Raw genomic sequence first — 13541 nt, 5'->3', positions numbered from 1 at the left:
AGTGCAGAAAGTTTTAGCCAGTTATAAAGGGTGTTCAGATAATCTAATCTGCAAATAAATAATGTATATATCAGAAGATGCACATCTTTGTTCTCCAAAAAAAAAACACCTAAATGAATGAATCATTCATAAAGAAAAATGAGATAAATGCATCATTGAAAATATGTGTTGGCCAAACAGGAGGCCAGTGTCAAAGTTGACTACTAGTTTAACCACTGAACCCTTAAATTGGTATAATCACATGAAAGTCTCAAACATACTCTCTTGGAAAACCAGATGGATTCTGACTTTCCTGGACTCAACTTGAGTCTAATACCCATTGTGATCAGAGGTGGTCACCAAGATTGTTAGCAACAAGGTGCACAACTAATTATTATATTTCATCATAACTCATCTTGAAATTTACTGGTCAGGAATGCATATTAATTATTCATAAATACATACCTCTGGGTAGGTTCACTGAAAGTGCAATTGCCTCATGAGGGTAAGAATTTTGCCCGAGTGCAGGCCCTCCCATACAATCTAGTGCACCAAAGCATCCTGAACTGCTGGGCTTAGATGGGTACCGAACCTGTCTGACCTGACACAGCCCTTAGTCCAAAATATGAAGCTGTTCTTTGGTAATCTAAACAGTAGCGTAGCAAGGGCGGGGCAGTGGGGGAGGTCTGCCCCGGGTGTCAACGGGTGGGGGGGTGCTCCGTCCACCCCCCCCCCCCGCGGCGTGGCACGGCACCCCCCCGGCGTGGACTCCCCCGGCGCAGCGCCTCTCACTCCCCCCCCCCCAACATCCGACAGTCCCCACCTGCCTATCAGCTGAGCTCCATGCACCCGGCACCTCAAATCTGCAGCGCTGCTGACTGAAAAAGAAGAAAATTGTCTTGTCATTGGCCCTTCTCTCACTGTGTCCCGCCCTCGAGGAAATAGGAAGTTACATCAGAGGGCGGGACTCAGTGAGGGAAGGACCAATGACGAGACAATTTTCTTCTTTTACAGTCAGCAGTGCTGCAGATTCGAGGTGCTGGGCGCACGGAGCTCAGCTGGTAGGCAGGTGGGGACTGTTGGGGGGGGGGGGGAGGGAGATGCACTGTGCCGAGGGGTCCACGCCAGGGGGGGGAACGCTGTGTTGCACTGCACCCGGGGGGGGGGGGGGTGCTTGCAGCGGCGATCCGCCCCGGGTGTCAGGAATGCCACTGAATCTAAACCATCTGTTGCCATCAGTCAGCATCCCTTGTCACCTCTCGTTTAGACTACTGCAATCTGCTTCTTGCTGGCCTCCCACTTAGTCACCTCTCCCCTCTCCAGTCGGTTCAAAACTCTGCTGCCCGTCTCATCTTCCGCCAGGGTCGCTTTACTCATACTACCCCTCTCCTCAAGACCCTTCACTGGCTCCCTATCCGTTTTCGCATCCTGTTCAAACTTCTTCTACTAACCTATAAATGTATTCACTCTGCTGCTCCCCAGTATCTCTCCACACTCGTCCTTCCCTACACCCCTTCCCGTGCACTCCGCTCCATGGATAAATCCTTCTTATCTGTTCCCTTCTCCACTACTGCCAACTCCAGACTTCGCGCCTTCTGTCTCGCTGCACCCTACGCCTGGAATAAACTTCCTGAGCCCCTACGTCTTGCCCCATCCTTGGCCACCTTTAAATCTAGACTGAAAGCCCACCTCTTTAACATTGCTTTTGACTCGTAACCACTTGTAACCACTCGCCTCCACCTACCCTCCTCTCTTCCTTCCCGTTCACATTAATTGATTTGATTTGCTTACTTTATTTATTTTTTGTCTATTAGATTGTAAGCTCTTTGAGCAGGGACTTTCTTCTATGTTTGTGCAGCGCTGCGTATGCCTTGTAGCGCTATAGAAATGCTAAATAGTAGTAGTAGCATTTATAATATAAGAAAAGTACAGAGTGGAGGAGAAGGAAGAGATTACTGCAAAAGGCATAAGAACTGCCATAGTGGGTAAGACTAAAGGTCCATCAACCCAGTATTCTGTTTCTAACAGTGATCAATCCAGGTTATAAGTAGCTGCCAGGATCCCAAAAAGTAGATATACAGCATACTGATTATTCCCAGAGATAACCAGTGGCTTTCCTAACATCTACTTTAATAATGGTTTTGGATTACTCCTCTGGGAACTGTCCAAATCTTTTTTTAAACTCAGCTCCAGTATTTGCTTTTACTACATTTTCCAGTAATAAATTCAACAGCTTATTTGTGTGTTGTGTGAAAAAAATATTCTCTCCGATTTGCTTAAAATGTGCTAAACAACTGGTTTAAATTTAGCTGTTTCATTCCACTCATGCTTTTATGGATATCTATCAGATCTGCCTTTATCTGCCTCTTCTATAAGCTGAAGAGCCCTAACTTCTTTAGCCTTTCATCATGGAGATCATATTGGTTGTCTTTCCATGAAGCTTTCCTAATTCTTCTTTATCTTTGAAGACTCAGCTATCAGAACTGTACACAAGACTAAAGATGTAGTGACCCTATGGAGTGATAAAGAGGAATTATGATATTCTCTGTTTTATTCTCCATTCCCTCCTCAAAAACACTCCTACCATTGTTTTCACTTATGGCCACCACTGTATAATGAGCAGAATTCAATGTATTGTTCAATGTCTACATCCTGAGCGGTGACTCCTAATGCTGAACCTAGCACTGTGCAGCTATAGTTTGGGTTATTCTTCCCTATCAGCCTCAAATTGCACTTCTCCACATTAAATTATTTTTGTATGAGATTAATGATATTTTAGATATCAAATTGGTTTCTGTAAATTACATGATACTGAATCTTTGTTGTTATCATTTGCTGATATGATTAGAGATTGGTTTGACCATGATAATCGATTTTTTTCTGGTGAGTGTGGCCATTTCAGCTGTGTTTGACACTAAGTCACGTTATCTTGGTGAATCGTCTTCAGTCAATCGGTATTGCAGGAACTGCATTGCAATGGTTTTCATCATTTCTGTGTGATCAAAAATTTTGTGTGATAGTAAATCAACACTGGAGTTCTTCAAGTATCCATACTTTTAGCAGTGTTTAATATTGTTTTGCTACCATTGTGTAAACTGTTAAAAGCTTAGATGTTTCTTTTAGAATTTACACAGACAATATTCAATTCTTGTTGAGGACAGAGAATCCTGTCAATAAGATGTTGGAATATTTACATCTATGTTTAACTATTATTAATCAAAGGCATAAGAGAAACTGTCACAAAATGCCTAACCACCCACCTGGGGTTACCCCGCGGCCACTTTGAGGGTCTATCCTCAGCACAGCTCAGGTCCATCTATACCTGCTGCTTGTGCTCTACACCAGCACCCTCTTTCCACCAACGGGGTCACAACTTCCTCTGAGCGAGTCTCACGCTCTTCAATTATCCCCATTGATTTCTAGGTTACTGGGGCCACACTCCCAGTGGTCCCACAGTTCCCAAAAAGCACTCACAGACCCAACACCCAGACCCTTCCGGAAACAGGAAATGAGGGCAGGACCAGAGGCAGAGCTGAGACGCATGCGAAGGTAGTCTGAAGCGCTGCTCGCCTTGACTGCTCACACCAGACCCCGAGGTAAAAATTTTAAAATTACAGCCGGCACTTAGGAAGGCGAGGGGCTGCCGGAGGACAGATCGTGCTTGCAGTCAGAGGGCAGAGAGAGAGAGGGAGGCTTGGGGGTCTGGAACTCGGAGAAGAGTGGGGGCGTGGAACTCGAAGGGGGAGAGGGGACGGTGGGTCCTGCAACTCAAACGGGAGAGGGGAGGGTGGGTCCTGTAACTCAAAGGGGAGGGGGGGAAGGGGTACTGGAACTCAAATGGGAGGACAGGGGGCCGGTCCTGAAACTCGAAGGGGAGGGGGCCAGGGGGTCCTGGAACTCAGAGGAGAGGGAGGGAGGGAGGCAGGAAGGGGGGCATGGAACTCAGAGGGGAGGGGGGCTGGAACTCAGAGGAGAGAGACAGGGAGGGAGGGGGCCCTGGAACCTTGCTAGCTCCCGTTTCATTTCTGTTACGGGCCTCTTTTACTAGTTTTTATATAATTGTTGTAAACCACTTTTGTTATTTGTGGTATATCAAATAAAGGTGAAATGTGAAAGGGTTTCCCCACAAGTTGAATTTAAGCTCAAATCTCTCTGGGAAAAGGTGACTCAAGTAGTGATCCAAAATGTTGAGAAGGTAAAATTCTTTCCATTAATCATGGAAATTCTTTCCATTAATCATAGCTGATCAATCCATAGACTGGTGGGTTGTGTCCATCTACCAGCAGGTGGAGATAGAGAGCAATCCTTTTGCCTCCCTATAAGTGGTCATGTGCTGCCGGAAACTCCTCAGTATGTCGATATCAATCCGCAGGACTCAGCACTTAGAGAATTACACCCACAAAGGGACACTCTGCCTAGCTCACCACCGCCGAAACGGGGGAAGAGGAATCAACCCAGCTCATCCCCACACAAGTGGGGGAGGGGAATCCGTCCAGCTCATCCCCGCAGAGCGGGGGAGGGACACCACACCCACCGATGCGGGGGGATCTGGCTTATCCTGCAACCGCGAGAGGAGCTGACTGACCCCAACACCGCCGAAGCGGGAAAGGTACAAAGCTGCCCTACAGCCGCACGAAGCGGGAGGGAGCGCCGGCAGAATTTAGGTCTCAATCCAGCCCCGTAAAACGGAGGGGAGAGGAATGCAGCAGCTCACTGTAACACAAAATCGTCTCAACTCCAGAAGAATTCAATCGAAAAAACTTGAACACGAAGATCTTCCTGAACAGGAACAGAAGACTAAACTTGAACCTGAAATGCAACCAGAATATAAACAGAACAGATATCTGGGAGGGGCTATGGATTGATCAGCTATGATTAATGGAAAGAAGATTATCAGGTATGATACATAATTTTACCTTCCATATCATCATGCTGATCAATCCATAGACTGGTGGGATGTACCGAAGCAGTACTCACCTAGGGCGGGACATAGAAATCCCTGACCGCAACACTGAAGCTCCAAACTGAGCCTCCGCCCGAGCAGCCACAGTCAAGCGGTAATGCCTGGAGAAGGTATGAGCCGATGCCCAAGTTGCCGCCTTACAAATCTCTTCCAAGAAGACGGACCCGGCCTCTGCCATCGAGGCCGCCTGTGCTCTAGTGGAGTGAGCCTTCAGCTGGATAGGCGGCATTTTCCCCGCGGCCACATAAGCCGCTGCAATGGTTTCCTTGACCCATCGTGCCACTGTAGGCTTGGATTCCTGCAGACCCTTACGAGAACCTGCGAACAGCACAAACAGATGATCCGACTTCCGGAAATCATTGGTCACTTCCAAGTATCTGATGATGACTCGTCTCACATCTAGATATTTGAGAGCAGAGTACTCCTCTGGGTAGTCCTCCCTACGAAAGGAGGGTAGGCAGAGCTGCTGATTCACATGGAAACGAGAAACAATCTTGGGCAGGAAGGAAGGCACTGTGCGAATAGACACTCCTGCCTCAGTGAACTGCAGGAAGGGTTCCCGACATGATAGCGCCTGGAGCTCGGAAACTCGTCTGGCTGAAGTGATAGCCACCAAAAAGACTGCTTTCAACGTCAGGTCTTTCAGAGATGCCCTCGAAAAGGGTTCAAAAGGCGGCTTCTGCAAGGCTCTTAGCACCAGATTGAGATTCCACGCAGGCACCACCGAGCGCAGAGGAGGGCGTAGGTGATTAACTCCCTTGAGAAAGCGCATCACATCTGGCTGCGAGGCCAGGGAAGCACCCTTCAGGCGACCCCTGAAGCAAGCCAGAGCCGCTACCTGGACTTTAAGGGAACTGAGCGACAGGCCTTTCTCCAGACCTTCTTGCAGGAACGCCAACACTGAAGAAATTGGAGCAGTGAAGGGAGAAAGAGAGCCTGCCTCACACCACGATGCAAAGGTACGCCAAACCCTGGCGTAAGCAGTAGAAGTAGAGCGCTTCCTCGCTCTCAGCATAGTGGAGATGACCTTGTCTGAGAAGCCCTTCTTCCTCAGACGCTGCCGCTCAATAGCCAGGCCGTAAGACCAAAGGGGGAGGGATCCTCCATCACCACGGGACCCTGATGCAACAGGCCCTGATCCACTGGCAGCTGCAGAGGGCCGTCCACTGAGAGCCTGATCAAGTCCGCATACCAGGGACGTCTGGGCCAGTCCGGACCCACCAGGATTATCCGGCCCAACATGGGCCAGGGCAGGGAACACATAGAGAAGCTCCTGTGTCGGCCACTGTTGGAGAAGAGCATCTACTCCCAGAGATCGAGGGTCCCGTCCTCTGCTGAAAAAGCGCGGCACTTGGCAATTGGCCGATGACGCCATAAGATCTAGGCTCGGCTGGCCCCAGCGCTTCGTGATGTCCAAGAACGCCTGAGCCGATAGCTGCCACTCTCCGGGATCCAAGGTATGGCGACTGAGAAAGTCCGCCTTGACATTCATGACTCCCGCAATGTGGGCCGCCGACAGCTGTTCCAGGTTCGCTTCCGCCCACTGGCAAAGATTCATGGCCTCCTTGGCTAGAGGGGCGCTCTTGGTACCTCCCTGGCGATTGACATAGGCCACAGCTGTGGCATTGTCCGACAGGACCCGTACTGGCTTCAACGCCAGTACCGGGAGAAACTCCAAAAGCGCCAACCGAATGGCTCTGAGTTCCAGGAGGTTGATAGACCACTTTGCCTCTGCAGGAGACCAGAGCCCCTGCGCTGTCCTTCCCAAGCAGTGGGCTCCCCAGCCCGTCAGAGGCGTCCGTCGTGACGACAACCCACTCCGGGGTCAAATGAGGCATTCCTGCGGACAACTTGTCTGTCCTCAGCCACCAGCTCAGCGCCTTGCGCACCGCTGGGTCCAAGGGAAGGCGCACAGCGTAATCCTCCGACACTGGAGTCCAGCACTGCAGCAGAGAGTGTTGTAGTGGTCTCATATAAGCCCTGGCCCAGGGCACTACTTCCATCGTGGCCGTCATAGAGCCCAACAGCTGCACATAGTCCCAAGCCCGAAGAGGAGAGGCTACTAGGAACTGGTCCACCTGAGCCTGAAGCTTGACAATCCGATTGTCTGGCAGGAACACTCTGTCCACTTGGGTGTCGAAACGAACTCCCAGATATTCCAGGGACTGAGTCGGGCGCAGCTGGCTTTTCTCCCAATTGATGATCCACCCCAGGGAGCTCAAAAGAGCAATCACCCGGTCTACAGCTCTGCCGCACTCTGCATAAGAGGGGGCTCGGATCAACCAGTCGTCCAGATAAGGATGGACTGGTACTCCTTCCTTTCGTAGGAAGGCCGCGATGACCACCATTACTTTGGAGAAGGTCCGCGGAGCAGTAGCCAACCCAAACGGGAGGGCTCTGAACTGGAAGTGTCGGCCCAGGACTGCAAAACGCAGAAAGCGTTGATGAGGAGGCCAGATGGGAATATGCAAGTAAGCTTCCTTGATGTCCAAGGATGCCAGGAACTCCCCTGCCTTCACTGCCGCTATAACAAAGCGGAGAGTCTTCATTCGGAAGTGCCGAACTTTCAAGGCCCGATTGACCCCTTTGAGGTCGAGGATAGGCCGTACAGAACCTCCTTTCTTTGGTACCACAAAGTAAATGGAGTAACGTCCCTTGCCAAGCTGATCTTCTGGCACCGGAACGACCGCACCCAGGTGGATCAGATTGTCCAAAGTCTGATGCACTGCCACAGCTTTGACCGGAGACTTGCAGGGAGAGTGCACAAACCCGTCTCTTAAGGGTCGGCAGAACTCTAGCTTGTAGCCGTCTCTGATGACTTCCAGCACCCAAGCGTCTGAAGTTACCCTGGTCCACTCGCCCAGAAACGAGGACAGGCGTCCTCCAATCTGCTCTGGGCCATGGACCAGGGCCCCGTCATTGGGTACGAGACCCTGGGGGAGGACCAGAGGACGCACCTCCGGGACGGCGGTCTCTGCGAAAGGAATGCTGCTTGAGGGAGAAGTTCCTCTTGAAGGAAGAGGGGGCAGAGGAGCCCGACTTGCCCGGGCGATACCGACGGGCTTCCTGAAACCGTCCTTTAGAGGAATCGGGGCGGGCACCACTGGCCCGAGCCCTGACCTCTGGTAACCTCTTGCCCTTAGATGTGCCGAGATCGGTCACAATTTTGTCCAGCTCGACCCCAAGAGCAGCTTGCCTTTAAAAGGCAACTTAGCCAGGCAGACCAATGCTTCAGCCAAAGCCAACGCCGTGCAGAGACTGTCTGAGCCATACCTTTAGCCGAGGCTCTCAAGACATCATACAGCAAGTCTGCCAAGTAGGCCAAGCCCGATTCCAGGGCCGGCCAATCAGCCCTCAAGGAAGGATCCGAGGGGGAAGCCCGCTGCACAATCGTCAGGCACGCCCTGGCCACATAGGAGCCGTAAACTGAGGCCTGCAAACTTAAAGCAGCCGCCTCGAAGGACGACCTTAAAGCTGCCTCCAATCTTCTGTCTTGGGCGTCCTTTAGGGTCGTGCCACCTTCCACCAGCAACGCCGTTTTCTTAGTCACCGAAGTGATTAAAGAATCCACGATAGGCCAAAGAAAGGCCTCCTGCTCACCTTCAGGCAGAGGATACTACTACTACTATTTAGCATTTCTATAGCGCTACAAGGCGTACGCAGCGCTGATAGAGGCGGGACATAGCCCTAGCCACTTTCAGGCTCACTTCTGGGACATCCCATTGAGCCGAAATCAAGGTGTGCATGGCCTCATGCACGTGGAAGGTTCTAGGCAGGCGCTTCGTCCCCAGCATAATGGCGGAGCCAGCAGAGGCTGAGGGAGAGACGTCCTCCGGAGAGGAAATCTTCAAAATGCTCATGGCCTGCACTAACAGATTGGGCAAATCCTTTGAGCGAAAGATCCGCGCTGCAGAGGGGTCATCCGCTCCAATCCGAGCGGGAATCCGTCTCCTCCAAGGAATCCCCAAAGGACCGTTGGGAGAACTCAGATACCCTGCCCTCATCTACATCAGAGGAGACAGAGTCCTCTAGGGCCTGGAAATCCACCCGAGGGCGTTTGCTTCCGGAGGCCTCAACCCCTTTATCAGACAAGGGAGCAGGGGCAGCGTTTTGCATAAGGAATGCCTGATGCAGCAGCAAAATGAACTCAGGGGAGAAACCCCCCCAGACTGTGCACTTCTGCAGCCTGGGCCATGGCCCTAGACGCACCCTCAACCGGCGCTCGCAAGAGCGGGGGATAAACATGCTGCGCATCCAAAATGGCGTCCGGCGCGAAACTCCGAGGAGCCGCGCGGGAAAAACAGCGCTTAACTTTGGCCGCTTTCTTGCCGTCGCCCGAATCAAGGGCGACCATAGCATTAACATCTCCCACCTTGAGGGCGGCCCAAGAAGAAGCCGTCCGAGCAGAGTGGCCGGCCAAAATGGGGGGGGGGAGAGCAGCGGGGGATGGGCATTTATGGCGGGAAAAGCTGCCGCACCGGAGGAAGAACCGGGACACTGACCGGCCTCCAAACTGACGCCCAAAAAAGGCGATTCAGGCTTTGAAACCCCCGCATCCCCGCTAGACGCGCACATGCGGTCCGGGGAGCGATTCTTCGCGCCCTCGCCCTCCGACGCCATAGGCCACGTGGAGACCGATCGGGGAACCCCTTGCCCGCTATAAAAGGTAAAAATTACCTGCTTCTCGCTCCGAGTTGTAACGAACTGGTGTCCCAGTGAGCAGCTGCAATAAACGCCGATATAAACGTTGAAATAAATGCCCTTAAAGGACGTTCAAATTTTTTTTTTTTTTTTAACGGAGCCAGCGGGAGTGGGGAGAAAAGGAGGGACCTGGCACCACTAGGTTTGCACTTGCTCAAGAAGAGCCCTCAACCCCAGGTACTCAACAAAACCTAAGGATTAGGCTTGGAGACCTAGCCAGAGCTGCTGCTGTGTGTGACCACCACCTGCTGAGATAGAGAACATACTGGGGAGTTTCCGGCAGCACATGACCACATATAGGGAGGCAAAAGGATTGCTCTCTATCTCCACCTGCTGATGGTAGATGGAAACAACCTACCAGTCTATGGATTGATCAGCATGATGATATGGAATGGCGGATTTTTCATGTCATGGGTCCATAAGCAGCCTGAAAAACTTACATGCTTCAAACTATAACATTTTTATTTTTTTCACATAAAAGCATGGGATTTGGACTGTTGTATTACAAATGTTTGCTCTAACAGAATTCAATAGAACCTCATTTTTGTTTCTGGAGACTTTAGTCACCTTTTCCCAGAGATGGTCACATATGTTCCTGTAGTTTAGCTTGTCCCTTATCCTTCTCTTTTCCAGTTTACTAAAGAGTAACTAAGGGTGTCTCTTATCAAGCTGCACTAGCGGTTCATGTGTGGCAATGGCGACCGTGCTCGTTCAAAGTTTCACACATTTGTTTTAATTGCTTAGTGTGCCTTCAAACTTGATAACATATACAAATCAACTTAACATGATTTTTATTCATAGGCTAATATGTGTAAAATGGATTTATTGCACAAGGGGTCATTTTTCTACACTGCAGCAAAATCTGGGCTTAAAGCAGGACTTTCCTTTGTGTTAACCCCAGACTGTACGTGGCCTTTTTTATGGCTTTTTCTTTCGTTTTAATTGCAGGTCATGTGGTAATGTTCTTATTAGCACATGATACCTGCAGAGAATCAATGTGAGACCACTTACCGCCTCCTATATAGGAGGTACTAATCATTACACCCACTCTACGCACATGACACGTCTCCTCCAAAAATATATAGTTTTTAAAATAGGTAATATGCAGGTTAGTGTGCACAAACAGGCAAACTACCACAAAACACTAACGCATTCTGCAGTAGCCTGTTAGCATTCATTAACCATATATTAAGAGCCCATAAACGGACCCCTAGGAAATCTTTTAATAAAGAATAGCACATTTGCCACAGGACCCGTTTTATTCCTTTGAGCCCTGCTGCAGATAACACGGGCTAATCTTTAGTAAATATCCCCTAAACTTTTTTGCAGCACACTAATATACCAATGTGCGTTAAATGCACAAACCTATAAAAGATTTCACACAGATTATAATGGCCTTTTCCATGGCTCTATTTATCAACAGTAATTTTAAAGACAAATACTAATTTAAAATATGATGAGCAAATTGTTTCGACAGGAAAAAAAAATCCAGTTTCAAAGGATGTAATCTTTCATAAAGAATGTATGTTTTGTGCAGGAATGTTTTTTTTTTTTTTTTGGGGGGGGGGGGGGGGGGTCGGCTTCTTACCTGTTGGTTGAAGGCAAGAGTGAAAGAAGTGCCAAAGATGAGAGCTTTCTCCTTTCAGGCTGCGTTATATTATCCATGCGATCTACCCACATTTCAATCAAGTTACCCAGCAGGTGATCTGGCTGCATAAGATAAAAAATATAAATTCACATTGATCAGTGATATTCATGTAAAGCAAATTCCTCCCCAAAATTACATTTTGTACATTTACTAGTATTGCTCAGCACACTAAGGAGTCCTTTTACTAAGTAGTAGTAGGGATAACACGGGGGTAGTGCACGATAAATTGGCACTACCGCAGGGGTAGCAAAGGTGCCCTGTGGTAGTTTTGAATTTGGCGTGCACTTTTTCCCATGGTAGAAAATATTTCCCTATTTTCTACAGCAGTGGGGGGGGGGGGGGGGGGGGGGGGTTCCGACGTTAATCGGCAGTGCAGCCACATTGGTATGCGCTGCATGATTATCACATGAGTAGAACTTGAGCCCTTACTGCTAGGTCAATGGGTGGCGGTAAGAGCTCAGGCAGTAAATAGCCAAAAGCTACTTTTAGTGTTAGCATATGGCCATTAACTGCTCCATTGAAAAATGCCTTTTTTCCTAAAAATGGCCTAGCATGCACCAAAAATACCCGCCTGCACTACCACAGGCAACTTTTTACCGCAGCTTAGTAAAAGGAGCCCTAAGAGCATATGTATTTGGTGGACATTTACAAAGATCTAGATAAAGTTCAAATTTCATAAGATTATCTGAAGGTTTTCCAAATTGTTCTCCCCTTAAAATCTATTGCCTATTTTCCCATAAGAATAGCCTTCTCTTTCCATTGCCAGTTTACTCTGCCTTTCAATTCAGATCTCAAAGCTCAAATTTTTTCCTACACTTTTCGTCTATTCAAATATATTCTTTGTCTGGTTTTAGTTCTCCCATCCAGAGAACAGCCAAGTTTTTAAACTTGCCCACATTTCACCCTCAGCAGACACACCTTTTGATTCAAAATGTTGATATTTTGTTCCAAAAACCCTAAACGTCAGAGCAACGGTTGCTCAAGAGTTCTTACTAAATGTAATGTGGGGGTGCATCTTAGGGATTTTCAGGAGCCTTTTTATAAAGTTATTTTAAGAAAGCAAAAAAGCATATTACTAACTGGAGCACAGCTGGTGAGAATTCCTTAGTAAAGAACTGGTAGCAGATCACTGGATATGATTATCATTCCAAATTGAGAAAGAGATCCATGATGACCACCATAGACAGATGTTAGCAGCTGACTCTTCTACTTGTTCTTGTTTTGATGAGGAAACTGAGGGGTAGACAGATGAGTCGACTGTACCTGCTACTGAGCCTACTGACACTTTTGTGAACAGTAGAGGAGGAGAAAAAAATGGGTCTGAGTACTATCCCACTGGGAACCACCTTGGGTGGAAAAGAAGAGAGATTCCCTAGGAAAGAACCATCTTTAATGCCAGACCTTAGAGACCCCCCTCCTCAACCACACACAGCGAGTTCGCTGTTGCAGTCATATGCCCAGGAGAAAATGCATCTTTCCGACACCACTAGAAGATTTAGATTTAGTATTATTTAAAATCAAAACAAAAGTACACACAAACAAATACCAGCAAACACCAATGACATTCACACTAACAAAAACATCTCACAAAAACTGCAAGCCCAAGGTCACAGGTACATCAGGGCAGATGGTAAGCCAAAAGAAACAGGTAGCCCCCAGGCATGAAGTACCGGGGTCAGGCTTTGATGGTGTTAGCTTCCGCTGCATTACTAGACTAAGTACTATGAGGCTGCCACTAGAGATCACGGCAGCCATTTTGGAGTCACAGTCACTAGGGGCAGGAGGGAGTGGGCTTCGTGTCATGTTTGTGACCGTTTCCTAGTCTGTGCTCACCTCGCCCTCTGGTGGCCAGACCTGGTGGCTGCAATGGACTGTTTGTTTACTGTCACCCAGTCCAGACTTCAGCCTAGTTCAGTCCAGATCTTCCGGGCTGCCAGAATTGCTTTCCTTGTTTGTACCTGAACAGCACCCGTAGTTGCCTTGTGATTGCTGCAGTGAGCTTTAGCAGCTGATGGGCTTTATTAATCACATAGAAACTTCTGTGTTTGCCTTTGCATCGTCTAAGGTCCCTGGTATGTAGGTGTGCTCTGTGCACTTCTGCCTAGTCCAGTTTTTTTTCTGAGTTCTTGCCTGGTTCTTGTGTAGTTAGCTTTCGTTTTATTGTTTAGCTCCCAGTCTTGTTTCTGGTCTGCATTTCCTTGTCTTGTGTCTGTGTTCTTTATTATTGGCTGCTTGGCAGCTTTTAGTCCT

At 48.8% G+C, this 13541-nt stretch overlaps 1 protein-coding gene across 4 annotated transcripts in view; it reads right to left on the bottom strand.

The window, feature by feature from the left end:
- The window catches only part of IPO11 (importin 11), an 813637-nt gene that overhangs the window by 369466 nt on the left and 430630 nt on the right, over nucleotides 1-13541 (bottom strand). For all 4 annotated transcript variants that reach the window (XM_030193171.1, XM_030193174.1, XM_030193172.1 and 1 more), the window contains one exon: nucleotides 11232-11353. In XM_030193171.1, coding sequence (XP_030049031.1) covers nucleotides 11232-11353 — 122 coding nt within the window. The remainder of the gene's footprint in view (nucleotides 1-11231; nucleotides 11354-13541) is intronic.

This window comes from Microcaecilia unicolor, chromosome 2 (assembly GCF_901765095.1).
Source record: "Microcaecilia unicolor chromosome 2, aMicUni1.1, whole genome shotgun sequence".
Lineage (NCBI taxonomy): Eukaryota > Metazoa > Chordata > Amphibia > Gymnophiona > Siphonopidae > Microcaecilia > Microcaecilia unicolor.
Note: the sequence above shows the minus strand (reverse complement) of the source record. Positions and strands in the feature narration are given on the sequence as shown.